We start from the raw sequence: 26,923 nt of genomic DNA, 5'->3' as shown, positions 1-26,923 counted from the left end.
TGCTTTATGTTGCATTGATATTTGTACTAGATCAGTTATAAGTATTGAAAATTGTATTAAGTTCTGAGAGAGTTAAATGTATCACTGATTTTTTCGTTAACCTGATTACCATGCATATTTGATACTATACATTATTAAAACCTATATTGAGTAAGTAAGACACCTTTTTCCCCCTTTGCCTGCCTCACAGGGTCTTGACAATGTTCACAAACAGAGAGTTGCTGAAGTGCTAAATGACCCCGAGAGCATAGAAAAAAGGCGAAGCCGAGAAAGCCTCAATGTAGATGTGGTAAAGTACGAAAGTGGCCCTGATGGAGGCGAGGAAGTGAGTATGAGCGTAGAATGGAATGGGGTAAGTACAGTACACAGTTGAAGAAAATAGTCTAGAAAATTTACCACTATAACAGGAACTTCTTTGTCCAGTTGTCATTCCATTGTGTTTTCAAAGTAGTTTTCCTACTTCATCTACTTTACAGTTCATAATTCTGCAGAATTAAGAATTAAAGAATAAGATCTTGTATTTAGCAAAATGTAAAGAATTTACTACTATTTTAAATTGTCCACAATTTTTTTGTTGTGAAAAGTAAAATTTCTGTAGGAATTTCAAGCAGCTGGGCTTAACTATGAGCATCTGAATGCTGATTGAGTGTCCTGGTGTTTGTTGGGTGCATAATCCCTAGTCTGTGGTTTCCTCAGTAAATTGGCAATTAATTTACTTCTGCTTATTTGCTCTCTTTATATCATCCTTGCCTGTAGGTTAAATGTGTCCAGCAGGTGCCACTGTGGAATTAGGAATATTAAAACATCAGTGTTTTTTAAAGTAAATAAAAATAATCAGTTTAAGACTTAAAAACAACCCAGTCACCCCTCTCCCAACCTTGTCAGAGAGAATGATCTGTAACTTTGTTTCCAGTCATGGAAGAAGGGTGATCCATAATCTGCTTTTGTATGTGCTGTCATTGCTGGTTCATGGCAACTTGACAGCAAAGATACATTTTTGAAATGAAATATATATCTCCACTTCCCATGCACTCCTTTAGAATTTATGATTAAAGTGAGGCCTTATTCTATCTTGTGATGTCTTGTTCCACTACCTAACATAATACCTGTGTCATGAGTTAGAACAACAAAAACTTTTAAAAATAGATATGTTTGTAATGTGTGATTAACTGTGCATTTTCTACCCTTTGTTATGTCTTTCATGCTTTTAGGTATACTGTTTACTTAATTTTGTTTGCTCCGGTTACTGACTTTCTTATTGTGTATTCTGTTGCTGCCAAGGGGATGTACTTAGTGCAGGCAGGCAAACTGTTAATTCACTATAAACTATAGTTCTGCTAAAAGCACTGATACATTTTTGCCAAATTGCTGTAGTGATAGGTTTGTCTGGCTACTTTTACTTTTGCTTTCGGGTGTTTATCCTATTTTATAAACTAGAATGCTTCTAAAGTTCATTTCTCTTACCACAGTTTTCCAGTCACTTGTAAGAAGCTTTAGGATCCTAAAGCCAACTTCGTAAAAACTTACACTTGCTGAGTTTGCACGGAGAATGTTCTCTCCATCTTTGGTTGCTTTTGTCATTTATCAAATGGCATTTTGTTGGCATTGGTATTCTCCGTGCCAAGACAATCAATCAGCATCTGTTGTGAATAATTAATGTTGCATCATTAGTGTCCCCAAAATAAGTTTGGTAACTCCTTTTATCTTAATTTTGTCCACTCAGCATTAGAACTGTGTACTGTACTCCTCCCTTAATTTCTGCCGTACTTTGCATGCCTTTGTGTGTTCTAAGTGAATAAAACCTTTTTCTACTGTTTGCTTTTAATTAAAACAAGCATGCAGGTTTTGGAATGATAAAGAACCTTCTGGAAAGATACAAAATGGTATTTCTAGGTCAATATTTGAATGAAACCTAACTGATAAAAATCTGTTGACCTAAAAAATTAATTTGCCTTTAGGGACCAGAATTAAGGAAGTGTTGATTTTTACAAAGTCTGGGAATTGCACCATTCATTTAAAAAATGTGGCATCACTTTTTCTGATATACGTGGAACTATTCACAGTCCACATTTTCTACCTCGCTTGAGAGAGTTTGTTCATACACAAATGAATCAGGAAACTTCCCAGCATTGTTTTCTACCTTATTTTAATGCTGTTCTTTTCTGTACCTGTAGGATGTGGTGTTATCTTTCCCTTATCTCTTCTCTCCACACAGATATTCTGCTTCTCAGACAGGAAGTACTATTGAATTTCTATCATAGGCAATTTAATTTGTTTACAGAGACCAAAGAAAATGCCTGTTTTGGTTTAAAAAAAAAAAACCCACCACCTCCTGGATGTGCATCTGTACTCTTGAGTTGGCTCAAGAACTTGGCTGTCAGACAAAACGGTGTTAGGGTTAGGGATAGCGCAATTTATAGAGTAGTTGAAATTATTTTTAAATTTGAGAAATTTTCTGCAGTTTTTGACCAGCAGTGCACAGGAGTACTAATTTTGTGAGGGTATACACAATAAGAGGATACTGCAATTAAAGTAACTTCCCACATGTAGTATAGCTTAGACAAGAACTGTACACTTTGGGGTAGTGTCCTAGAGGAACTGACAAGTCTGTTTTTTAACAAATCTATAGCTAAATACTAAGACATACATTGTTTAGTAAAATTGATGTAATGTATATTGTATACGAACACTTTTAAAACTTCCAAATATTTATGGAACAATACACTGTTCTCGTAACTTTTTATCAGTTTTAAAATTTTACAATTTGAAATTGTTGTTAGAGAATTGCTTTCATAAACATTTTAAAAATGTTTTTATACTGACTTTTCCAGATAAGCCTGAGCTTTTGCCCCATGTCTGTCTCAAAAACTCAAGGATATTTTTTATATAGTGGCTATAAAGCTGAAATGCCAGCTAACTTGAGAACTGTTGATGTGAACATACCTATTTTAAGATACAAGGAATAATTTGACTTTTTATTCATGGAATCAAGTATCTAAAATAGAGTTCAGATTCAAAGCTGCTGAATTTCCATAAGCACTTCTTGAATCATTCTATCTGAAAGGTCTTTATGTAATTCTAAACAAAATATAAAATCTAATTTGATAATAGACCTCTGTCATCAGGTGAAGATTTGATTGCAACTCCCAGTTAGTTTTCAATTACTGGTAGTAGGGCATCTTGTTGTAAAATATTTTTTATTAGTATTCACTCTACTTCCTACGGAGAGATGCCATCATCACTAAACAAAAATCTTAATTGATATCCTTGTCCATTTTCCCAGAGTTGAGAATGGAAAGCCTAAGAATTCAACTACCTTGTCATTTCTGTAGGTAGTTCTTTCAGCTCAACATAGAGGTCCATTCGGCAGGGCAGTGTGTGGAAACTTGCGTTACAGTATTTTCCTTATGAATTTTAATTTTTAAAAATATATGCATGATAACACATCAACAGTTCCATGGATTCTTATTACCTCAAAGAAGTAGATGGAATTTTGTTTGGAGGGGTAAGAGAAACCCTTTTCCTTTTTAGTGTTGTGGAGAAAAAAATTCTTGACAGAAGTTAAAGCTTAAATGAATGCACCTTGTTCTGTTCATTTCTTTTAAATCTTGTATTACATTTTTCCTTTTTATTTTGGCTTTTGTATTCTTTTCAATTGGAAAAAAATCATTCTTTCCTTTGCATATATTACACATGATTTTATAATATAAAAGCAATTTCTGGTTTTTAAAAATCTGCTTTTCTCTTATTTACTTTAATAAATTAATTACTTGTTAATTTAATAAAAGATTGGATCTCTTTTGGTAATTTTGGTATGATACATGTTAATGAAATAGGTTAAAGTATGTAAACAAACAACTATCTTTTGGGTAATTACAAGGATCTGTGAATGGCAGCACTTAGAGGTGCAATCCCAAATCTTTAATTTAAAAAAAGACCTCCAGCATATGACCTAGAAATACCGTAAACATAACTGTTCAAAATTGAAAACTGTTGAACTTTTCCCAACAGTTTCATTCAGTTTTTCTCTCTCCATTTCTGTCTGACAGGCCTAGATGCCTTTTGTGATTCTTATACTGTCTCCTGCATGACGGGCGTGCACCATCTTCAAGCTTTAACTTCTCTCTTCAGTACTGACTGCTGTGTTTTAGCAAATCCCTTACGATTTTTGTCAGAGCTACACTTCCTTGTAAACTGGCCATTCCTTCAGTGCTAGTGTCTTTTATTCGGTTTCCTATTTCTGTACATGTGTAGCTTTGCTAGATATGTATCCAGTCATACAAAATGTGTTATTACAACCATTTGCTGTGTAATACTTAAGTAAAAAGTAAGAATGAACTTTATAAGTAGCTGTTCACTATGAAAAAGGTAGTTAAAAGTATCACACAAGGTATTATTAAAATAGCATGATGGTGACCTTTACAGAATAAAAGGTAAAAGTAAGGCATGTGCTCCAAGTGCTTTAAAATGTATTTAGAGACCTATAATGTGGTTAACATCAATATGGAACTCTGGATGTCTTCACTTATGATTATTCTAAAGTAGCATTGCTGTTTAGTCTTTGTGTGAAATTTTGGCAGTTATGCTTTTCTCTACTAATCTTGGTGTTCAGTGATTTGTGTATTTGTCTTTCTCTAATAAACTCACTCCAACTGATGTCTGTCTCTGTCTGCTTAGTAGTACTTCCTCCTTTTACAGTCCTTCCTTTCAAACAGTAGCCATGTAGGATTTCTAGAAGTAGCAAGTGGTTACTTATCTTACTAAACTGTTGGTTTTTAAGAGAAAACAATAATTCTTCGGCATGCAAATTTGATATCTGTACTTAAGAGTTAGAAACTTGTGGCATAAAATGTGAATGTAATGTGTGGAAAGTTGTCATTTCATCTTTTTATATTTTTCTGAAACATGGTGAAAGTAAAACTGAAATATAAGAATTTAAATATATATAATTTTCTGATCCTAAGTTTTTAATAAACTCAACTTATAGAATTCACTAAATATGTTTAGTGCACATGGCCTAGATAGTTGAACAAAAATAATAAAATAGTTTGTTCGTTCAGATCTCGATAGAATGCTTTTGCTTGATACTGTACTCTCACCTTTCCCATGTGACTGCATCAACGTAAACATGAAATGTTATTATGGTGGTGGTGATGAAGGTGTTGGTATGCATTTGTGAATCATGTATGCTTTGAAATTATTTTTAACTGTTATAAATCATAGTTAACCATAAATTGAACAGATTTTCATATTTCTGAAATCCTTTTGATAAGTAGGCACTGATAAGTCTGAATGCTGACAGTAATCTTCTTGATAAAATAAAATTTATATGGCATTTTAAAATATTTATATAATTTGGCACTATTACCTAATAGTAATAGAACATAAGTATTTTGACTATACATGTTGTTGTTGTTAATTCAGCTGTAGGGAAGGGGCAAAAGCTGTTGCAGTTTCACATTTGTTCAAATTTTTTTCAGGATGGCACTGGATCTTTAAAACGCAGTGGTTCCTTTAGCAAGCTCCGTGCTTCAATTAGACGCAGCAGTGAGAAGCTGGTTAGAAAGCTGAAGGGAGGAAGTTCACGAGACAGTGAACCAAAGAATCCTGGGTAATTATTTATTCTTAGATGAGCTGGTGTGCTCCCAGTTTGTGCCCATTTTGTAGCCTAGCACTGATCAAGGTAGCCTTTCCTCTTGTGGTTATTTTCTATCTTTACTGCATGTAGAATTATAGTTCATAAAGGTCTTAAACATATTGTATTCCTTACTGAAAAGTGATACAGGGAATAATTTAACTCTGTGCGGACAGTTCCCTAATATTAACAGTGGAAAAATTAATTTGTTTTTAGTATTTATTGCTCAGTTGTTTGTTGTTGTTGTTTAACAGAACTTGCAACTTCTTAAAGGGGGATGCTTAGCATGATGGCAGCTCTAAGAAAAAGCTTTATTTAAAACATGTTTATATAGTCAGAGTATTATTGGTGCACTTTATTAAATTGCTAAATTTCTCTTTTCCCAGAGAGCAAATTAAGTTGTCCATACTTTATTCTTAAGTACTGTATTGGGAAAAGGTGTGTGGGGGCAGGGGTTGTTTGGTTTTGGGTTTTTTGTTTTTTATTTTTTGTTTTAGTAGAACTCACGACTAGCATAGCATTATGAATATTTAATTAATTAAAAATAAACTTCAGTGTTAACACAATTTGACATCAAACTTTTTAAATCTAAGAATCTGGTTCTATATAAACAGAATGCGTTTCACATATTGTATGTATAAATTTTTACTAACATTTAAACTTGCTCTTTATCAAGGGTATAGAAGTGGAAAGCTACTGTTACAGAAAGCGAACAAAATGTTACCTCTCAATCCTTAGTGTTGAGGGAAAAGGTTTACTGGAAGTCAGCATAAACAATCATTTTTAGTCATGCTTCACTTAGAAACTAAGGCCTGGTGTACACTAAAAAGTTAGGTCAACTCAGCTGTGTGGCTCAAGGATGAGAAAAATTCACAGCTCTGAGCAGCATGGTTAAGCTGACCTAAATCCTGGTGTAAACTGCACTAGGTCGATGGAAGAATTTTTCTATCAACCCTAATACTGCCTCTTGAGGAATGGGTCACCTATGCTATGGGAGAACCCCTCCTGTCAGCTGAAGCCTGAGGTAGTATCTACATTGATATGCTACAGAGGCGCAGTTGCAGCTTTTCAAGTGTAAACAGGCCCTAAGAAGGGTTAACTACTGAAATCTCCAAATTTCAAAGGGCAGAAACTAGTGTCGAAAAAACTCTTAACTATTAAATTATATGTACTGTAAATTCAGTGAATCAAGAATTTTACCACCTGCTATTAGCTATGTTATGTATTAAATTCTCACACCCTGAAGTCAGTGGCAAAACTTCCACTGAATTGAAGGGGCATGGGGGCACTGTGTATTTTCATGGCTTTAAGTGTATTTATAATTCCTGCTGATGTACAAAACGCTATGCTGTTCTGTTTACCTGTCGCACTATGCAAACTGAAACATTCATCACAGAATTAAGCATAAGTATTACCTTTTTCCTTAATAGCCCTCCAGTTCTAGCAGCACATCAGGTTTAGCCTTGAATACTTTTTTCACTTTGGAAAACAAACCAATTTGGTTTCCAGATACAACTGTTAGAACAGCATTGCTTGATTGAGCTTCTTTTTAAAAATTCTAAATAAGAGAATTTGGGTTGTCTTCATTTGCTGGAATAACAAATATTTATGTAGTAATTTAAATTTCTGTGTGATGTCTGGGACAGGGGCATGGGGGGCATATCATAAACTGGTGTAAATTGTCATAGCTCCCTTGGAGATCTGCCGCACTCTTTATCTGCTTGTAAAGCTTCATGCACACCCATGATACTATATAAATAATTTCTGTTGCTATTTGTCATTTTTTGATTACTTACCTCACTGTAAGCTGTCAATGAAAGGGTGTTTTTTCAATTAAGGTAGAATGGGAGACTGAAATTTAAAAAAACAAACCCACACACAATGGTATAATGGAAGAAATACAAAACTGCAAGATAGTTTAGCAAAACAGTGCAAATGCAAGCCCAGAATGAGTCTTATTCTTCCAACATCCATAGTTTAAAAAAATTATAAATGTTTCTATCATTTGCATACAATTCTTTATCAACTCCCTATATTGCTCGGGTTTACCATTGTTTTTATAAACTATAATTTATACCTAATAACTATTTACTTTACCCCCAATATTTTTGGAAGGTTTAAAAGTTTTTTCAACATTTTATAGAACCAGGTTGCTATTCCTGGTCTCCTGCAGTTGTTAATAGGGAAATATATGGACAACTTGTTTTTTATAAATTCTAAATAATAGCTAAAGGGGGGTTTTTCTACCATATTTTGAATATTCACATTTAATTTATTTGGCATTGCAATCTGCTGTAAACATCCTCTGTATATATGCTGCATGTAAGTAAAAGTAATCTATCCACATCAATATGAACCATATTTTTGACCCTATGCCACCTAAATGTGTTTGGTATTTATACTAATGATAAAGTTAGCGTAGAACAGATGCTAAAGTGCCAACATCATTTTTGGTTTCCAGTGTTCATAAAGTGTCCTGTGTTTTTTGAAAAACTGTCTGATATTTGAAGGTAAAATTCTTCATTAGCTTATCTGTTATGTACATATTCCACAAATAGTTCTGATTTCAAAATCTTTCATTGCTGGTGATCATGTAGTGCCAGAAAAAAGTTTCATTTTGAGGTCCTGGGATGAGTTTGCAGTACTGGCAAGGTTTTTTTGTTTGTTTGTTTGTTTTAATTAATCTTTTGACTAGTAAATGTACAAATTCTTTTCTGGAAGTTGATGAGAATACCTATACAGACGCCGCCCGACTTACGCAATTGTTCCGTTCCGGAAAGCCTTGCATAACTTGAATTTTGCGTAAGTCGGAAACATATATTCGTACGTTATGCAAAAATGTCCACAACTCGAAAATCCTATTTCTGGCTTATGGAACTTTTTCCATAAATGCGAATTTGCGTAAGTCGAGTCTTGCGTAATCCAGGGAGTGTCTGTATAACCCATTTTTTGTAGATTATACAACCTTTTAAAAATCTTATTTTTCATTTTCTTAGCTATTTTAGAAAGAAGTTAAATATCTGGTTTGTAAAATTAATTTTTTTTAATCCTTTCATGGCTTCTAGATCATGAAAGTGCAATTGTGGATAGCATTTAGTAAAATATGTACATATGTTTACACAAGAATACTTTCCAATAACTTCTTTATTCATAATAGGTTATTTCAACTTCATTTCCGGTAGTAACATTGCTTTCCATAGTAATTTGCTACACTTAGTTAAAAATGCTCTGTTTTCTTTTACTGCCATTTGATTTTAAAGAGTGACAGTTTGATACATATATTTTTATATAAACACACATTTGTGTTTAAGGTGTTGCAAATAACTGAATACGGTATTGCTAGTGTACATAAAAATCTACTGACTTATCAGAAAAATTGTTTCTAAAAAGAATGTTCAAGATTTTCCATGAGAAATCGTTTTTTCTTCTCACCGCCACCTCTACCTCTTCCCTTCACTGCCTCTTCTCTATTTTCTGTGAAGGCTATGTTTTTGCTTTGTAGTTCACCTGTTCCTGCTACTTTGTCCTCACATACAGTCATAGTCATTGATCATGCTGTCAAACTAGGATTATGATTTCAAGTGAGTAATAAGTAACAAGAATAGATGAGTTCCAAAGCTCTATTCAGAGAAAATTGAGGGAAGGAGGGAAAAAACACTTGTCAGCAAATTATTTATAGGTAAAATGTTTTTGATAAGGTGATAGGAGATCTGTAAGAGTTGGATGTTACAAGCATACAGTACTTGAAACTTGGTGTGAACTACTTACCATGGACATTTACTTTTTATTTGATTTCAGAGCTTTAATTTTACATTTATTTTGCTTTGTTGATAGGTTGCTGATTTTGATCTCCCATGTTTAAAATTTGACCATAGAACAGGTTAGCTAAGTTGCCACTGCAAAAATAAAAGCAAAGCTTTTTTTAAAATATCTGTTTATTATAACACAAAGAAAAATGATGCACATATTCTGAATATTTTTAGTTCTGTTTCTGACTTGAAAAAAGTTACAAGTGCATTTGCCAAACTAATTTTCATCTGTAGATGAAAATCTAATTTTACTTCTAAAGTAAATTGGCTGCTAATAACTTTGTAAAAGTTGAAACTTAGTCATGATGTCTCTTTAAGTTCATTATTAGCACTTGAGCAAAAGTATACAAGACATTTGGGTAGATTTGTACCTGTGGATTTTTTTGTTTTTTTTCCTGGAGTTTGGATTTTGTTTTTAATAAACCTTTATGCTCTTACTTTTTGAAAAGAGATTTTAATTTGTGATGTTTTGTATGTGTGTTTTTACAAATTAACATACTTTGACTTTCATGTGTAACCGTAACTGTATATTTTATGTAAATAAATAACAGAGAGGTATAAACCATGCATGATTCATTGCTTCTTTTTTGTTGCTAACACTTATGTCATAGTTTAAATTATGTGCATTCTGCTCTCTGAAACATTCAAAATTAATTGCTTTAAAAATGTAGTATGCTTACATTGTGTAGCTGCTGCCTGCATTTATTTGTATAAGTTTTTTGTATTTTAGTTTTGACATTCCAGACATAACACATTACTTGGGCTCAGATCTATCAGAACACTTAAGCACATGCTTACCTTTATGTCTGAGTAGTCCTGTTGATTTCAGTGGGACTAATGACTTACTTACTGTGCAATGTGAGCTTTGCAGAGACCTTTACACATGGGTGCAGGGAGCCCCTCTCCAGATCACACTGCAGGATTGGGGCCTAACTTTGGTGTTAATAGTGTGACAAAATAATTTTATTTAAGGTGCTCCTTTAGAAACAGACAAACCATAAAAGATCCAGTGATCTCCTACCAAAAGAGCACTATGTTCTAAGGGACATATAGGTATTTAGGGTGGGGAATAGCAAACATCCATATTGTACCATTTCAGCAAAATCTTCTGACATTGGGGACTATTTAATACTCTAACTTAAAATGTATATAACCTCACATTTAAACATTTTAGTCTTAAATGTTGTAGATGTTTGATTAATCTTTATTAAAGATCAAGATGAAAGCAATTATTAATCCTTATCCTCAAGAATACAGAAGTTGGTAATATAAAATAGTTAATATAGTTATCTTGTTTAGCAGTAGCCCTTCTAAAATAACAAGGGCTTAAATTGATTGTATTATCTTTGTGGTGTATTGCTTTCAGAAGACCATTTTAAGACTACCACTGACTGAAGCACATTATGGCCACAAGCATGACAAAAGTTAATAGTAGCAACAATCTTGTATTGTCCTTCACTTCAAAATAGACTTAGCAAGCTTTTAAAAAATCCGCTATAAAAGGAATGTCTGTGGTAACCTGCTAATTTTTGCCTTATTTATGTAAATGGTAGTTTTTCCATAGTTTTTACTAGTTAAGTACAACCTATTGGATACATTTATTGATATGTATTAATATTTTTCACAAACATTTCCTAAACAACTACATCCGAATAGTTTGTTTTTTTTTAAATTAGCTAAATAACTTTAAAATGAGCATTAAAGTGGAGCATATGTTAAATTTAATGTATTGATTCAGAAAGATGACACATTTTGGAAACAAGTAATTTGAATCATTAAAGATATTAACATAAAACACGTATGGGGCTGGCAATTATTTTTATACATATCTTAGAATTAAAAGAGAGAAGGAAAATGTGCAAATATATATAAGTAACTATAGAAAGTATTTCTCTTAAAGAGCATACTTCCTATTAGGTTTCACAGGTTATATTAAAACTCCCTTAAGTTTGCCTCAGTATTATTATACTTGTGTGTTTAGAGTTTAGTTTTCAATTATTCTGATTGGTTTATCCTTGCATGTTCACTATCCTGGTTGCAGCATGAAGCGTGCCAGTTCTCTGAATGTTCTTAACATGGGTGGCAAGGCTACTGAAGATCACTTTCAAGTAAGAAGCCCTATAATATTCTTACACAAGTAGATACCAGTAGCAGAGTTTGGACTGAAGAGCTTGAGAAACAGTAAAATAATAAATCTCTTGGGACTCAATAAGACTCTCAGTATAGCAAAACACTTTAAGCATGTGCTTTAAGTCCATTGGCATTCAGCAGAATACTTAAACACATACTTAACTTTAAGCACCTGCTTATGTCCCATTGATATCAGTCAGTTAAGCAGGTGCTTAACTATTATGCTGAACTGAAGCCTGAATTAGAATATTGGAATGGCTAGTAAGTTTTTTGGAATCTTCCATCCTTTTTAAATTTATATTACAAGAAATACTTGTAAAGCTCAGATATTCTGTATTTTTAATGAAAGAAGCTTCTCTCAAAAGGTCCGGTCATACTAGGTGATGTGTGCTTTCAAATCCCAATGACTTCAGTGGGAGCTCAGGGTTCACAGGAGCAGGCCCTAAATTTATCTGATCTGCTATCAAGTGTTGCTTCTACCAAAATCTAAACTGTAAATATTTTGCCTAACTATATTCAGTGTACCTGATCGCTACTACGCATAACTGTTTGTACCTAATAAGTCACCATTGCATATGTTGTCGAGGAAAGCTAGTAATGTTCTGTGTTCTAAACAACGTTGCGCATTTTACTAACAGCAGCTGTGACTAACTGTGGGGGGAATATTAATTGCGTCAATGGCAGCATACTGTATTCTGTAGAATCTTCACCTTTATTTGCCCCAAAGCTTATAACAAAAGCACACGCTGCATGGATCTCTTTCACTGTTGTGTGGCATAAAGGTATCTCCTTAGTATTATACCTAAAGAGTCTAGTGCAATTTTTTAGTTCTCTGAAATTTATGCAAAGATGTTCCTTCATTAATTTATGTGAACTTTGACCAAAAAAAATCCACCAAGGTAAACCAAAGCACTTCGCAACAGTAATACAAAAAATGGCCAGGGCTTTCAGAATCGGACTGTCTTGGCCTGGGAGTGTATATCTCTATAACTGGTTTCCTGTACATTCCATAATTTGTGTTTTCTCAACGAGCTGTGCTTACCACATGTGAAATGTGTAAAGTTAACAATGTGTTTACAAATTTTACAAATATTTCCCCTGGTTTGCCAAGTAGAGAGACACTTGCCAATATCCCTAGGCAGTCAGCGCCTTCTGTAATAAATATCGTTAGGAATGGAAGGGAAGTGCTCAGATATTACTACATCTGTGGTTGAAGTAAAGATAGTTATCAGGATGTGAAAAAAAATCTTACATAAGCTCTCAAACTTAAGTAGGTAAGCAATACTAGTTTCCTAAAGTACACCAATTGTTCAAGTGTTTGTTTTAGTTTTTAATTTTTTTATCATTCTTTTTATGCAGGCATCCAGGTTGCTCAAGTATTTTAATATTTTTTTTTTCATTTTTTTTTTCATACAGGAACGAAATAATTGTCTGACAGACTCAAGGGCTCTGAGTGCCAGTCACACTGATTTGGCACATTGAAGTTCTTGGAGAGAAACTAGCTAAAATTCCTTTGTGAATAAAGAAGCACTGAGACTCTCAAAGCTTTGGTTCCTTATCACTCTCTATAGGAACATCTAATTTGTAGACTCTTTTGCAATGGACTGCTGTTTTTACTTTTCTAAAATAGTAGTGACATTTTAAAACATAGTATTAGTGGATATTTTCTTCTGAAGAGAAACTATATAGATATATATTGCTCATTGCACTGCTGTCATTCATGCTACTTATGTTGATTTCTGTTAAGAGATCTGAATATCACAGCAGCTGAAAACTGAAAAAATAGAAATACCTATAAAACATACCAAAATGCTAAGGAGTATAAAGGGTTCTCTATATTGATATTTGAAAACAGATTAAATATGTAGCAGAAAATATATACAGTGCTTGAATGAGACAAGTATCAGTTATGTGCATTACTGTATAAATTCAGAATGGGGTATACTGTACTGGTGCGACTTTACCTTACGTGACTGAGAATCACAATTTCAGATATCTTGCCTGAAAAGTAGAGCTTAAATATTGGATTCTTAACCAGTAGATCTAAATAATAAATGTTGTAATGGAACTATAGGTGGCATGCATAGCAATACCTGTAACTATGAATTTCATACCTTATTTATTGATGTAGGTCTTAAGGCCCAGTAATCAGGGGGATTTGAACAGGGGGAAATAGCAAAGATTTTGGCCTGTATTTTGTACAGTAGATGCATATTGAAGCTGTGGGATGCAACTGTCCCAGAGCAGTAGAATATTGTGCCTCAGGTTGCTGACACTTTTCCTGCCTTTCCACTGGAATTCTTATCCCTTAGTTCTCTTTAGGCTAAAACTACTCCATTGTTTCTTCATGCTTGTTCCAACTCTTGCCTCTCTCCATATTAGTTGATGGCAACAGGAGCAAATGAAGCAGGTGATTGCATGCTAGGCTGTTATACTGTGGAATAGCTGCTGTGCAGAGGACATACTTTTGAAACTCTCTACTGAAGTTTAATACATTTAGGGCCCCATCAGAAGCATTAGATGCCCTTATTTGGCAGATAGGTCACATTTTGGATCAGCCATCCTTTTTTAATCTAGATACAATTAATAGATATGCTGTCTGTATTCAGGCCTGCTGCTGGGACTAAGTATGTAATGTTTAAGTATCTTGTGAACACTAACATTTTCAGTTCGTTTTTTTTCTGTAAAATATGTGATATTTAAAATGCCACACAGAATTTTGTAGACAAGTGAAAACTGTTATTTACATGCAAGTGGAAGGAGAAAGTAAAAATGTGCATGTGTTTGTGAATATAGGGAAGTAATTGAAATATACAGAACAAAAGGATAACTTTGGGACAAGCTGGAATACTAATCCAAGATGAGACTAACACACATTGAGGTAAAATAGAGGAAGGAAAAAAAATAAGTTTTGGTATTTGATCAGGCTGTGAAGAACTCACTAGACCTAATACTGTTATAACTCCTTGACCAACTGGCATCTGGTTTTAAAGCTTATTTTAATGAGTGATGCAACAAGTTATATGTTTAATGCACTTACGTTTACTGTGAGGTACTTCATTAGCATCTCCATAAAGAAGAAAATTGTATATATGGTGTACTTGCCATAAAAACAGTCCAGAAATTGAGACAAGATGCTGCTAATGTGTAGTGGTTTTAATCCATACTAGTGCAATTCAGTGATGAACTTGAGAACAAATTGTTTGCTCAGCTATTTTATAGATGTAGTCATAATGTGGACTTAAATTTGAATTTTTTTTAGAGCTTTTACATTATTTTAGTAAAACATCGCATATACGTTTGTTGGTGAATTCATAGTTCCCTGCACAAAGCTTGAAGTAAACTAGCTTTGCCCCAGAACTAAACAGCAGTTGCTGGGGGGGTAAGAAGATGGTATCCATTGCTAACTGGTGGGCAGGCCACAGGGCTACCACAGCTGCTTTGTGTCAGCTGTCCCTTTTGCAATAACTATGAAGGATTTCTAGTGCAGAGGCCTGCCCTACAACTCAGCCTTTGCTGGTATGGGAGGAGCTATCACAGTAATAGTGGCCCAGAGGACTTTTTACAAGCCCTTTACCTCCAAGGTGACTTTCACCAATGTGAAAAGCATCTATAAAGGTCTGACTTTGTAGAAAAGTAGCTATTCTGACCCAAAGGCGACTTTGAGATTAGATATTTGGTGCAATCTAAGAACTTGTTTCTAAGCCTTTAATTCAAATTTGAAAGATAATGTTTTTGCAGCCTCTCAGAGAACTGGAACTTGTTGTGTAAATAGAAATCTGTTTAAATATTTAAAACTTAATTCAGACCTGCTTAACTATAAATTTTATTAAATGGTCTTAAATTCAAGGCTAGAGTATGTCAGACTCTGGTAGTGGTGGAATCTCATTATTTTCGGTTTTTAAATAGCTCACTAAAATAGTGTAGGTGGTACTATTAGTACTGTGCTTACAAATGTGACTTACGTGCTTTATATATTATTTAAAGGAATGATAAGGTTAAAATGTTGACCTTCTTCTCTATCCCACACTATCTTCCCAAACAAAACCACTCTTTACCAAGTTGCAAAATCTGTGTAATTTTTCTGTGGATTTTAGCATCAATCTTCCTTTCGTTTAAATGATCCAAAAAATTACTTTGCCAGTGTATGCATCTATTTGTTTTTAAGTGGACTTCTGAGTTTACTTTTAAATAATAGTTAATGTGACACCTCCATTTTAATTTTTTTGCTAGACTCTGTCAGTTGTGCACCAGTTGCTAGCAGTACTGTCACTATTTGTTCTTGATCGAAGATCTAATTAAATATCATGGTAAAATTTAGCAGTGATTCATAAGCTCCCTTTGTAGATGGGTGACTGAACTAGCAGTTTACTGTTTGTAAACAATGTCCCTAGTGGTAGCAAGGTATTTAAAACAAACTATGGATGAACTAATTTAGACATTTATTTTAATTGTATTTTTTTTTAAGGATGAGTGGTAGTAATTCAGAAAGGTTTAAGCTTGAAGTATCAGTGGTTAATCTGTACAGTTAAAGGATTCCATTGACTTAGAAAATGAGAGAAAACCAACTATGGTTGTGTTGTGTATGTATCGTTAAAATGGGGTGTGCATGTAGTGCTTCATCTAATGTATGTTTACAGTATTTGATAGGTTCAAGTGTACAATTTAGTTTTTGTCAGCCAGGTCACTTACTTTGTCTGAAAGCTGCTAAGTGTATGTATTGCATTTTAGTAAACAAAGTGTCTGCCTATATCAAAAGAATAAATATTGGAAGGAAAGCATGAACGTGTAAAGTTTAGTTTTATAGTACAGACTTTGCATTTTGATGATGTATTTTTGTAAATGCATTGGTATAAATATTCTCTCTTTAAAACGTAAATGGTTAATTTGTGAGGGGAAGTTGTGAAAGTTTACATTTGTTTCAAATAATTTATAGTCTCAGTACTTTGAGTGGAAGAGGTGAGTAGTGTTTTATTTTTTAAAAAGTAGAGCTAAATGAAAAGTTACCCACACATTCATCACCCTGAGTTCAGTAGCCCTAAAATATACATTCTTGATGAGAAAATGAAGGTTTATGTGATAGTGGCAAAACTCTTTATATCCGTGTAATACAATTGTTATGGCTGCTTTGAAATAGAATAATTTAAAAGATAATAGCTAAAATTCAGTGGTTAACACTCCATTTGCGTTTTGAAGCACTGAAGATGCCTAGGACTGTAAAAGTATGGCAGATTAGTTATACATTGACAAAACCAAAGTAGACTAAGAACTACATACAATTCGATATAAAAAGAATACTAAAAATTGGTAAAATAATAATGAGGAATCTTCAGCATCTCGATGTATTCATCAGACGCTGTTTCCAACTTAAAGCTCTGTGAAGTTTTTTAAAATTATAAAAAGTATTTTCCTATGTAACTTGGAGGCTGGTGTAACAAAATTAACAAATTAAGAATGCACAGCTCAGATTCTATAAAATCACTAAAGTTATTAGGGATCTGGGGGGCAAAAATCTATCTGGGGATTGGTCCTGCTTTGAGCAGGGGGTTGGACTAGATGACCTCCTGAGGTCCCTTCCAACCCTGATAGAATCATAGACTATGATTTTGGTTCTGTTGGGATGGGAAGAAAAATGGAGGTCAGGAGCATCTTTTAAGTAGAGCCCTGCTCAGATACAAAATTTGTATCTGCATCTGGTCCATAGATAAGCAGATTTGCAGGGCTCTATCTTTAAGGGCAGTAATGTCACCTTTCCCTTTAAATCCAACTGAAAAAAAATCTGGATTTAGAGTACAAAAGTTAGTTTTAAAACCTTCAAAGACTGATTTGAGGGTGCTTGTGTTGCTCTTAGCTCTCAAATACTGTACAGTATATTTCCAACTGTTGAAGGAGAAACAGGAATTCCATGTTCTTTCTTGAAGGATAAGAACTGAAAAGCTTCAAAATAAAACAAAACTTTAATTGTAACAAATATCAGTAATTCACTGTGATTTAAATGCAGAACTTGTCATGAAGTTAAAGGTGAGGCTTTCTAACTAGGTCTATTGTGTTGTCTTAACACTTAACACTAGCATAAATGCACTTTTTCTTATATACACCAGTGTCTTTACAGTGCACAGAATAACTGTCCTACCATTCTAATTTTCAACAGCAATCTGGTTCCAGAAGCATATCCTGTTACCACTGAATGTCTTTTACTTTGTATCTGTTACAGAGCTATGGTTTGATTTGACGTTGTTAACAAAATATGTCTGTCTCTTTTGGCATTTATTTTCAAAGTGCAAAACTAAAATATTTAAATGTAGTCTTACAATAGTTCTATGTAAAATAAAGTTGAGTGTATTTATGCATCTTAGAATGTAAACCTTTCATGTAAAAAGCCCTTAGTCATGTATTTTTCCTGTACAGAAGCAAACTTCAATTGTGAAACCCAAAGATTAATAAAGCTATAATAAGGGACAGTTCCTAAATAAAGTGCATTTATTACATAAAAAAAAACCTACTGGAACAGCTATGACTTACAATGGAGAGTTACAGTATGTTCCTATATTGCTGATGATCTGCTGAAAGTAAGGAACACTTAACAAAATAACTATGTAGCACTGTATACAGATCTGCTTTTCATGAGTTTTACACCACCTAACTTGTATTGAATTAAAGTGTAGTTCATAAATGCAATTTTAAGTTACATGAACCCTATCTATATACAGCTATAGCTGATGAAATAAAATACAGTAAAGAAATTCTCTTAAACATTGACTTTGACTGTATAAGTGCTTCTCTGTGAACACGAGGTATTTTTTTGTTTTAAACTTTCGTCACTTTTTCTTTTTGTGGGTGCAGAGAGCTCAAGAAAATGATAAACTCTTGTAACCTGCAAGATCCGGGACTATACCATAACTCCCCACTTAATGTCCTCTTGCTTAATGTGTTTTCAATGTTACGTCCCTCCTCTATTACAGAACATGATGGTTTAAAGTTGAGCAACGCTCTTCTATAACATCGTTTGGCCGCCTGCTTTGTTCACAGCTTGCAGGATTCTGCAGAAGAGCAGCGACTTGATAAGACAATATTGCACAACTTGTATCAGGGTGGGTTGGCAGCCCCCATATCAGCTCTCCTACTTCCCCCCACCTCGCAGATCAGGGCCTGCCCGTGGCAATCAGCTGTCTTGGGGCATTCAGGAGGCTGGGGGGAGGAGCGAGGATGTGGCACGCAGCCTCCCCCTCCTTTCCCTGCCTCCTGCCCACAGCAATCAGATGGTTTGCTGTGTTCAGGGGGCTGGGGGAGGATGTGGCATTGGGAGTAAAGGGGGAGGAGGTGGGTTAATAGTGGGGACAGGGCAGGCTGAGGATTGAGCCCCCGGCAAAGTTGGTGCCTGTGCTTGCACAGAGGGGAAGCTGCCGCGTTGCTACACAAGGTGCTTCTCCTAGCCTACAATGGCACCTTCAGCCTCCTTGCCTGCCTCATCGGCTGTGCCTGTGTGGGGTAAGGCAGGGGCACTTCCCAACTATAGTACTGTACAGAATGTTTGTAAACACATAGCACGTGCACACTTCCCCTCCCCAAAGCGATTCACTGTTGCTTTATGGCCCAACGGCCCTGCTTGGGAATAGGATGCTACACCAAGCGCTTGCGAGGCCACCAGCTGCCTGCAAAGCAGCTGCAGGTGATGCACAGCAGAGGCCCTGCCTTGCTGTCTTGCAACAGAATAAACAATGTTTTATCTGTTCTCCCCCCTTTGCTGGAGGGAGGTAAGAACACGAGGTGGTAGGTGGTAGCCTACCCAAAGCAAGTTACAGGAATAGCATTCCAGCACCTGCTTTGCTGTAGCAAGGGGGAGAAGCGGCGTGGAGATGCACAGAACTCGGCCCTGCTCCCATGAAAGTCTGTGAAATCCACGGGAGCTTTGCCATTCACTTTTATGCCAGTTGCATCTCTCTGCCTCTGCATGCACACAGCAGAGAGGGGCACAGCTCTGCAGCAAATGTTATTTTCCTCTTACTACATTGGCTGCAGTGCTGCCCGGGTGCTGAGTGCATGGTTACTAGGGGAGATACAGCAGGGCCAGTTTTCCAGGGCACCCTGGAAGAGAGGCCTTTGGACCTCCAGCAGGGCTCCTGTGAAAGTAAGAACCTCCCTAACTAGTCCTAGCCTAAACCCACAGGGCTTCCAGTAGGGGAGCAGATTACCATGGAGAATGACATTTCCAAATTCTTTCCCTTGCAACAGTTGATCGATGCTGCATGACCACAGCCACTCCAGGATGAAGGAAGTAAAGAGTAGCACATGCATGCACATCCAAAGGAGCATCACCCAGCATCAAAACACCCAGCTGGAGTCAAACGTCCAGCAAGTGATGATAGAGTGCCTAGCGGTAACAGTACCACTAGCAGCAAGAAAACCATTAGTTTGGGTACTAAATTAGACATTTTAAAGTGTTTTGATGCAGGTGAGCATGCAGTAGACATTGCCATCGCTCTAGGTCTTACTCCGACCACTGAGAACAATTTGGAATAATGCCGACAAGATCAGGGCTAGTGCTCGGTGTGTAACACCGCTTAGTGCTACTACAATAAGTCAATCAAGTAGTTGTTTGCTGGAAAACATGGAGCATCTTCTCTCACTGTGTATAGAGGACCCAAAACCAGCGGAACATACCTCTAAATTTGCTAGTGATGCAAGTTAAGGCAAAAAGTTTGTATGGCTATTTGAAGAGAGACCAAGGTTAAGGATCACAGACAGAGGCTTTCACAGCAAGTCAGGGATGGTTTGATCGGTTCAAGAGGCGCTTCCACCTGCATAACATCAAGATGTCTGGTGAGGCGGTTAGTGCTGATACTGCAGCAGTTAAAAAATTCCCCGAATATCTCAAGAAGATAATTGAGGAAGATGGCTATTTCCCTAAACAAGTCTTCAATGTCGATGAAATGGGCCGGTAGTGGAAGAGGATGCCTGAGCAGACTTACATTTCCAGAGTGGAGAAGACCGCGCCTGGATTTAAAGCAGCAAGAGACAATCTAACCTTGCTTCTAGGTGGTAATGCTGCCAGAGACATGAAGATGAAACCACTGACAGTGTACCAATCTGAAACACCACACGCTGTCAAGGAATTTTCAAAGGAACACCTTCCGGTCATTTGGAGATCCAATAAGGTGGCACAGATAACTGGAGCTATTTTTTTCAGAATGGCTGACTCTCTATACTGTCCCTGCATGGAAGGAATACTGTGCCAAGGAAAATCTTGATTTCAAGATTTTATTGCTTACTGATAATGCACCAGCTCATCCAATCAACCTGGACTACCTGTGTGAAAACATCCAAGTTGTCTTTCTGCCACCTAACACCACATCACTCATCCAACCCATGGACCAAGGAGCCATCGCTGCATTTAAGGCATATTACTTACACTGTTCTTTCGACCAGCTCATCAGAGGCACCGAGGGGGGAAGGCAAACCTATGATTCAGTAATGTTGGTGTGACTATAACATCCTGAAGTGCATCAATAACATTGGTGAGTCCTGGGCTGAAGTTACTCAGGCATGGATGAATAGTGTGTGGGGGAAGTTGTGGGCTGAATGTGTCAATGATTTAAAAGGATTTAAAGATGTTGTCCCCGCTATGAATAAAGATATCCTCCGCTTGGCCAAGAAAGCAGGTTTTGATGAGGTGGAAGAAGTCAACATTATACAACTTTTGCAATCATACGCAGAAGAGCTAACCAACGAAGATCTGATGCAACTAGAGGTGACGAGAGCAATGGAAGAAGAGGGCCAAGAAGTAGAACCAACCCATCCAAAGTTGACTGCGAAACATCTTTCTGAAGCTTTCCAAATAATTGAAAGTGATGACAATCCCGACAAGGAACGCAGCTCCAAAGTGATTAGGGGAGTTAGTCATCTAATGACTTGCTATAAAGAAATTTACCAAGAGAGGGAAAAAAAGGGGGAAAGCAAAACACTTTCTCTAGATGTTTTTTTGAGTTCAGAAAGTTCAGCAAGAGGAGCAGCCAGACAATCTACCGTCTTCCACTCTGACTCCACCATCTCAACCAAGTTTCATACTCAGTAATGATGACTGTAGTATTAAATTGTTAGATAAGTTTTAAACAAATGCCTTTTGTCTGGCAAAATTTTTTTTTTCCCTGGAACCTTATTCCCCCTATTTACATTAATTCTTATGGGGAAATTGGATTTGCTTAACATTTTGTTTAAAGTTGCATTTTTCAGGAACATAACTACAATGTTCAGTGATGAGTTACTGTATTTGGATGTTCAGAAAGATATATTGGACTAGCTGGACCATTGGTCTGACCCACTATGGCCGTGTTTATATTCTCAGGGACAGGCTGGCTCGAGGAGGGTAATAAATTAATAACAAAACGGAAGATCTAAGCAGTCAGTACAAGTGAGAGATGTTGAGAACAAAAATCAAGGAACCAAAAGCCATGAAGAGAAGAAATTCTGGGAGCCAGAGTAACAAAGAGGAGGGATTGGAATTGCTCATTTATGAGAATAAATTTGATCTAATTGGTATTACTGAAATCTGGTGGGATGATGCCCATGATTGGAATATTAAAATTAATAGTAATCTATTTTTGAATGACTGCTTGGGCAAAAGAGGAGGGGAAATAATATGGTGAAAAATGCTATTCTCTGTTTCTGAGTCAATGATAACTTGGAAGAAAATGATCTTGAAAGCCCTACAAAACACCACCACCACCACCCCCAGTGCCACCTGCCCCCCAGAAACAAACCCTCCTTCCCGTGCTGCCCCGCTGAAACATTCCAGGGCCCCACCTCTTCCTCTGCAGAGCAGCCCTTGCCACAGAGCCAAGGCTCAGCAAAAGGGCAGTTTAAATAAGTTACAGAGTCAATGTTATAAACATGACACAGGTCTTTGTGATCCCCAGCTCTTCCCCCATACATACAAGTGTTTGCTTTAATTGAAAAATTCTTAATAAAGTATCACCCCCTCCCCAACCTTCCTTTTTGGCCCACAGCTGTTTTGGCAGGGATGTGGCTAGGATTCTTGGGGGCAGGGCAGGGGGATGGTGAGGAACAGGGAAGAATGATATGGCTGCAGGGTTAGATCCCTGAACTGTTCATTTCTAGACTGTTCTGCCTTTGGGTTTTTAGGGAAGTTGTCGAGTATATGTAAGTGAGATTTGTTGATGGGCTAACTGGGCTCCTCTAAAATGTACAGCTTAACTCTTCAGCTAACAAAGTGGTTTGGATTTATGTGTAGTAGGTCATAGTTCTCTCTTCTCTAATACGGAGATGGACATTTGATCCTGTCCTCACTTTGCCTTTGCACTGCTGGGGACAGACTCAGCTGCACAGGGTCCCAAAGTGTGGTGGGATTGAGTCCAGAGAGCTGGCTGTGTGCTTCTGGGGCCAGCTTCTTCTGACTGCAAGATAGAAAGAAGTTAAATATACATTTAAGGGTCCTCCTAACATGGCTTTTCCATGGAAGCAGTTCCTGCAGTGATGACAGCCATATAAACCCCTGATCCAAACACAGCAGCCTGTCTGGTCCTGGGATTAGCAGTGATTCCCCCAGAGGCTGTCAAGCCTTAATGACCCAATTTTCTTTACCACCCTGGGCAGTTACCTGAACATTTGGGACTATCAGGGGGCATTCTGCCATTTCCCTCTCCCACTTGCCCTGTGCCCCCGCCCCCAGCTCACCTGCCCTTCCCCTTCCCCACTGCCAGCTCACTTGCCTGGCCTCTTACCTTCTGCTGCTGCCACTAGCTCACCCTCACTCTCCAGCGTCCAGCCTGACACTGGCCCCTTCACCAGCCAACTGGCCATTAGCTTGCCTACTCACCCCATGCGGGCTGCACAGTGAGCCCACATACTCACCCCCACCGTGGGCTGCATGTTGTGCAGGCCTAGCTTAAAAGCACTTACACTTAATTGATCACATTTATAATGTGCACACAGTATGAAGTCAAGGCCACTGATATATATATTCGGTGCTTTAAAATGGCCCATTTCACAAAGCTGAAAATAATTATTAGCCAGATAAGTTGTGAAGAAGAACTAACTCAGAAAAATGTGAGTTATAACTGGGAATCAGTTAAGAACACTTCACAGATTTTTACCTAAGTCATCCCAAAAATTGAGGAAGGCAGCCATAACCAGCCCGGTTTAGAGAGGAAGTGAAGGGTATATAAATATAGCCATATAGCTTAATAAACAAACAAATGGAAGGAAAAAGGGAACATTAATAGGAAGCAAAAGGACATAAGGAGAAATCTGTGGCCAGCAGAGTTAAGGACAACGATATTGGTCCATTACTAGATGGAAATGATAGAATTATTCTTACTAATACAGAAAAGGCATAAATATTACTGTTCTGTTTTCCCCCAAAATACACATGTTAATATGACTACAATTCCTCATGAAATATTAGTGGAACAGAAAGAGCAACAGCAGCTACTCTTAGACATTTTTAAATCAGCAAGTCCAGATAACTTGCATCCAAGAGTATTAAGAGAGCTGGCTAAGAAACTCACTAGCTCATTAATGATCATTTTCAATGTCTTGGCGCACTAGGGAAGTTCCGGAAGAGTGGAAGAAAGCTCATATTGAGCCAGTACTTAAAAAGGGTAAATGGGGTGACACAGGTAGTTATAGGCCTTTCAGTCTGACATTGATCCTAGGCAAGATAATGGAACAACTAATACAAAGAATTTAATTCTTTATTAAGAATTAAAGGAGGGTAATGTAATTAATGCCAATCAACATGGGCTTCTTGAAAATAGAGCCTGTCAAACTAACTTGATATATTTTGTATAAGATCACAAGTTGGATTGATAAAGATAATTAGCAGAACCTCAGAGTTATGAACAGACCAGTCAACCGCACACCTCATTTGGAACAGGAATTTTGCACTCAAGCAGCAGCAGAGTAAAAAAAAAATTGCAAATACAGTACAGTGGTAAACTACTAAAAAAAACAAGGGAAAGTTTAAAAAATTTGACAAGGTAAGGGAGCTGTTTCTGTGCTTGTTTCATTTAAATTAAGATGGTTAAAAGCATTCTTCTGCATAGTAAAGTTTCAAAGCTGTATTAAGTTAATGTTTGGTTGTAAACTCTTGAAAGAACCATAATATTTTGTTCAGAGTTACGAACATTTCAGAAAAAAGAACAGGAGTATTTGTGGCACCTTAGAGACTAACAAATTTATTAGAGCATAAGCTTTCATGGACTACAGCCCACTTCTTCGGATGCATATAGAGTGGAATAAATATTGAGGAGATATATATACACACATACAGAGAGCATAAACAGGTGGGAGTTGTCTTTGGGAATGGAGGTTGTTCATAACCTAAGTGTTTGTAACTGAGGTTCTACTGGACTGTTGATGTAATATACTTAGACTTTCATAAGGCTTTTGACTTGATACCCGCACGATATTTTGACTAAAATATTACAAAGATATAAAATTAACATGGCACACATTAAATGGATTAAAAGCTTACTAACTGACAGGTCTCAAAATTTAAATTGTAAACAGGAAATCATCATGAAACAGCTATGTTTCTACAAGGGTCCTGCAGGGATCTGTTGGCCCTAGCTTATTTAACATTTTTATCAATGATCTGGAAGAAAACATAAAATCATCACTGATAAAGTTTGCACGTGACACAAAAATTGGGGGAGTAGTAAATAATGAAAAGGACAGACCACTGATCCAGAGTGATCTGGATTGCTTGGTAAATTATGTTCAAGGAAAAAATATGCATTGTAATGTAGCTAAATTTAAATGTATAAATGTAGGAACAAAGAATGGAGGCCATATTTACAGGCTGATGAAGAAACACAACGCAGAAGAATTGAGCAACTACTGTTTGATCACACTCTTCTCAAGTGTATAAGGTCTTCACCAGTGTCATACTCAATCGGATTAAGAAGGATCTTAAAATGTATGAAAGCAGAGAACAAGCTGGTTTCTGCTCAGGGTATGCGACAATTGACCACATCCACTCAGTTCGGCAGCTCATGGAAAAATACAAGGAATACGAAGTACCATTCTGTATTGCATTTGTCAACAACAAAGAGGCATTTAACTCAGTGGAGATTAACGCTCTGCTCAATGCGCTCAACACAACTGGAATTGACCCAAAAGGTACTGCTAGAAGAAATTAACCGCAGTTGTTCAACAGAGATTACATTATTCAACGTCCCCTGCATTACTACTATATGTAGAGGAATCAGATAAGGCAATACAATCTCATCAAGCTGTTTGCAGCAGTACTGGAGTCGCTGTTCAAGAAATTGAACTGCGAAGAAGGAATCAGAATTGATGAAGAACATCTAACACATTTTCTCTTTGCTAACAATTGTGTAATATTGGCAAAGGATGCAGAACTGGAGAGCAAATTGCAGCAACTGCAAATACTTTTGCATGATATCAGGTTGGAAGTGAACATGTTGAAGATGAAGAGGATACGGAATGAGCATTGTGCAGCAAGAATCATCACTATAAATGGGAAAGTAATCAAGGAGGTCGATAAATATATTTATCTGGGTCAGCAGCTGAACAGAGACAACTCACTCGAAGGGGAATGCAGTAGGAGGAGAAAGGCAGGGTGGGCAAGTTTCAACAAAATAAAGATGTCTCTAACGGATGATGAGCTGCCCATGGGAAAAAAAAGAAAGAACTGTTTAACTCCCCTGTTCTGCCAGCAATGATATATGAAGCGGAAAGCTGGTCAACAACAAAAGTGGAGGAAGAAAAATTCGCTGTCACCCGGAGAGCAATGGAAAGGTAAATGTGCTATCGCTCCATGATCATATACCAAATGAGATCAGAAGGTGTACAGAGGTGACCGATGTAGTACAGGCGATGTACGATGCAAAGTGGAGATGGGCAGGTCAGATAGTCCACAGGCAAGACAACAGGTAGACAACCCGCATCAATGACTAGATCCCCAGAAACCAGAAGTGATTGCTGGGCAGATGGGGAAAACAGTGGGCTGATCTCATGACAAGACTCTTTGGCCAGAAATGGAAAGAACATGCTCACAACAAAACAGAATGATCTGGCATCGACTTGCGTTCGTAGAGGGACGGACGAGGACAAACCGGACAAAGGTTACTTACAGCTTGGGAAACTGTATCCTGGGAAACAGTGATTCTGAAAAAGATTTAAGGGTAGTGGTGGATAATCAGCTGAACATGAGCTCCCAGTGTAACGCTGTGACCAAAAGGGCTAATGCGATCCTTGGTGCATAGAAAGGGAATCTCAAGTAGCAGTAGAGAGGTTATTTTACCTCTACATTTGGCACTAGTGCAGTTGGTGCTGGAGTACTGCATCCAGTTCTGGTGTCCACAAT

General features: G+C 36.8%; 1 protein-coding gene across 6 annotated transcripts in view; it reads left to right on the top strand.

Annotated features, from left to right (window-relative positions):
* The window catches only part of KLC1 (kinesin light chain 1), a 97,501-nt gene that overhangs the window by 45,934 nt on the left and 24,644 nt on the right, over positions 1 to 26,923 (top strand). For 2 of the 6 annotated variants that reach the window (XM_034767882.1, XM_034767885.1), the window contains exons 12-13: positions 191 to 352; positions 5,481 to 5,611. In XM_034767882.1, the coding sequence (XP_034623773.1) occupies positions 191 to 352; positions 5,481 to 5,611 (293 nt within the window). Of the gene's footprint in view, positions 1 to 190; positions 353 to 4,049; positions 4,657 to 5,480; positions 5,612 to 11,485; positions 11,553 to 12,990; positions 14,480 to 26,923 lie in introns of those variants that run through there. The other 4 variants (XM_034767887.1, XM_034767881.1, XM_034767883.1 and 1 more) reach the window with 4 other exon arrangements.

The sequence above is a fragment of the Trachemys scripta genome, chromosome 4, assembly GCF_013100865.1.
Source record: "Trachemys scripta elegans isolate TJP31775 chromosome 4, CAS_Tse_1.0, whole genome shotgun sequence".
Classification (NCBI taxonomy): Eukaryota; Metazoa; Chordata; order Testudines; family Emydidae; genus Trachemys; species Trachemys scripta.
This window is presented reverse-complemented; position numbering and strand designations above follow the sequence as displayed.